Source organism: Myotis lucifugus, unplaced genomic scaffold (genome assembly GCF_000147115.1).
Source record: "Myotis lucifugus unplaced genomic scaffold, Myoluc2.0 scaffold_254, whole genome shotgun sequence".
Classification (NCBI taxonomy): domain Eukaryota; kingdom Metazoa; phylum Chordata; class Mammalia; order Chiroptera; family Vespertilionidae; genus Myotis; species Myotis lucifugus.
The window spans coordinates 321,000-323,549 of NW_005871302.1; the positions used below are offsets into that span (position 1 = coordinate 321,000).

At 60.5% G+C, this 2,550-nt stretch overlaps 1 protein-coding gene across 1 annotated transcript in view; it reads left to right on the forward strand.

Moving 5' to 3' along the window:
• TBKBP1 (TBK1 binding protein 1) overlaps positions 1 to 1,059 on the forward strand; it is a 14,344-nt gene extending 13,285 nt beyond the window's left edge. Inside the window, exon 10 of the mRNA XM_023762605.1 lies at positions 931 to 1,059. Within this exon, the coding sequence (XP_023618373.1) occupies positions 931 to 1,059 (129 nt within the window). The remainder of the gene's footprint in view (positions 1 to 930) is intronic.
• The last annotated feature ends 1,491 nt before the right edge of the window (positions 1,060 to 2,550 follow it).

Consider the following 2,550-nt stretch of genomic DNA (forward strand, 5'->3'; position numbering starts at 1 on the left):
GAGGGCAGTGATTCCGTTATGGTTCCATTATCCGATTCCAGTGCAGTGGTTCTCAACCTTCTGGCCCTTTCAATACAGTTCCCCCTGTGTGGCCCAACCATAAAATTATTTTCGTTGCTACTGCATCACTGTATTGTTGCTACCGTTATGAATCGTCATGTAAATATCTGATATGCAGGATGGTCTCAGGCGACCCCTGGGAAAGGGTCGTTCGACAGCCAAAGGGGTCGCGACCCACAGGTTGAGAACCGCTGCCTTAGAGGGTTCCCGGGAGGGAGGCCATAGCCTGCAGCCCCCTGCACAGGACCTGAGGGGGACACTCATTGGTGAGCATCTGCTCTTTCGTGGGCGACGGAGGCCACGCTGACCCGAGGGTCCCGGCTGACGCGGGGACAGGCCTGCGCACCCCCTTCCCGCCGTCAGGCCTCGGAGCCCCTCTAAGACCTGTCTTAGAAGACAGCCTCTCTTAGGGCTCCATCGTTTCACTGAAATAATGAGTTTCCTGAATGTCAGATTCAACTCCTGTCGCCTCGAAGGACCCAAATACATTCCAAAGCCAAACAGAAAATTATTTTTGGGTTATACGTTGCCTGGATTCTTCAGTGCTTTGAGTTATCTGGCAGCGGTGTCTTAGTCACTCCGGGGGCACGTCTGGCTCTGGCCCTGGCAGATGTCCTGGCCGACTGAGCATGCACACCTCCTCACACACACCTCCTGTGACCCGAGGCCCCGGGGTGGGGAGTGGATGCTGAACTGGTGGAAGGTGGGCAGGGACGGGGAGGAGAGGGTTGGCACTGGACAGACGGTGCCCAGAACCCTTCTGTGTGCAGCAGTCCTCCCTGCCCCGGGTCCCAGGGAAAGGGCAGGCTGGGATGCGGGGAGCATGGGGGAGGGTTGGGGATCGTAAGTGACTTCCCTTTCTCCCCGCAGCTGCTGATGGAGACAGTGGGCTCTGACGTCCGCAGCTGCCCCCTCTGCCAGCTGGGTTTCCCCGTCGGGTATCCGGACGACGCCCTCATCAAACACATTGACTCCCACCTGGAGAACAGCAAGATCTAGGGTGCCGCCCCCACCCACTGGCTGTTTCCCTGCCCTCTCCCATCACCCCCAAGCACTCACTCACTTTGAATGCTGCATGAATCTTGTGGGGGGCCCTGCCCCTCACGACCCCCAGATACCTCCACTAGCTACCGAGTCAACGTGTGTGCCATCTTCCCTGGTCCAGGCACCACTCAGCCCTGGTTCTTCCCAGGAGGTCAGTCAAGGCTCTCCCCAGCTCCCTGGCTTCCAAGGGGAGATGGGGACCTGGGCTGGGACAGGGAGGGGGGACCCTACCCAGCCTCTCCCTCTGCCTTTCTGTTCTCAAACACAGTTGGATCCCAGGAGATGGCTAGTGGTTGGGCCTGGGGGAGAGGGAGGGTATCAAAGGACTCCAGGAGCTCCCTCAGCCCCTCCCCAGACATCCATCTTTCTCAGGCCGTGCTCTGCCCGAGGAACACAGCCTGAGTGGGGTTCCAGAGCCTGCCCTGCGCACTGAGGCCAGTTCCTCCATCCCATGGCCAGCTCAGGGCATGTGGCCTGGGCCCCTCTTGGGGGAAGGAGACACTTTGATTCTTGCCACTCTCTGCAGGCCAGTCCTGTTCTCCCCCTCTGCCCACCCTGGGGAACAGGGAGGGTGGGAGAGGAGAGGGAGGACCCTGAAGGACTGGAAGGATCCAGCCTAAAGAGGCTGCCCTATGGGCCAGGGGTCCCTGCCCCATGACCCTCAGGCCAGGGGACTGTCTGTGCCAGCCCTCGAGGCCCGTGCGCTCCCCCTGGAGCCCCCAGCACCGAGGCACAGATGCTTATGACAGTTGCTCCCCTCCCCTCTTACCCCACTTGAGCCCTGGCACCACAGGTACCCAGGATCCGGTGTGTGACTCAGGCTCTGTTAGCTGGGTGGGTGTCATCAGCCCTGCCTCCCAAGCCAGAACCCGAGGATGGGCCCAGGGTGCTGTGGAGATCAAATTCAAAAGAGCTAACCCCTTTCCCACACCCCAGTGACCCACATTCCCTCTGTGAAATCTACCTCAGAGTCGTACCCTCAGAAGGACGGGTAAGCAGGAGGCCAGGGGGTCCCGGGGCTGGGGAGCTTCCTACAGCAAGAGCCTGCCACCCACGATGAACCCACCCCCCGCTGCCAGCCTCGGCTGGGTCTCAGCCCCAGGCCCGTGGCAGCGGACGCTACTGTCAGTGCATGTACCATTCTGATCCAACTCTTCCAGGCCCCTCCCTCCTCACACGTCTCCCCTCCCCCTCAGCGTGGGGGAGTGAAGGGGTGTGTCAGGCGGGAAAGGGGCCAAGGACTCCAGAGATGGCATTGTACCTTGAGTGTTCCTCCAGGGAGGGGAAGTGGGGACGGGGAATGCAGAGGGGAGGTGGGGGCCCCCCGAGCCCTCTGAACAAGTTGAAAGTCCAAATAAAACTTACCTGTTCCATCTGCGCTCAGTCTGTGCCCTCCATGGCAGGGGTGGGGAGGGACCCAGAGGTCTTGAAAACAGTATCTCACAG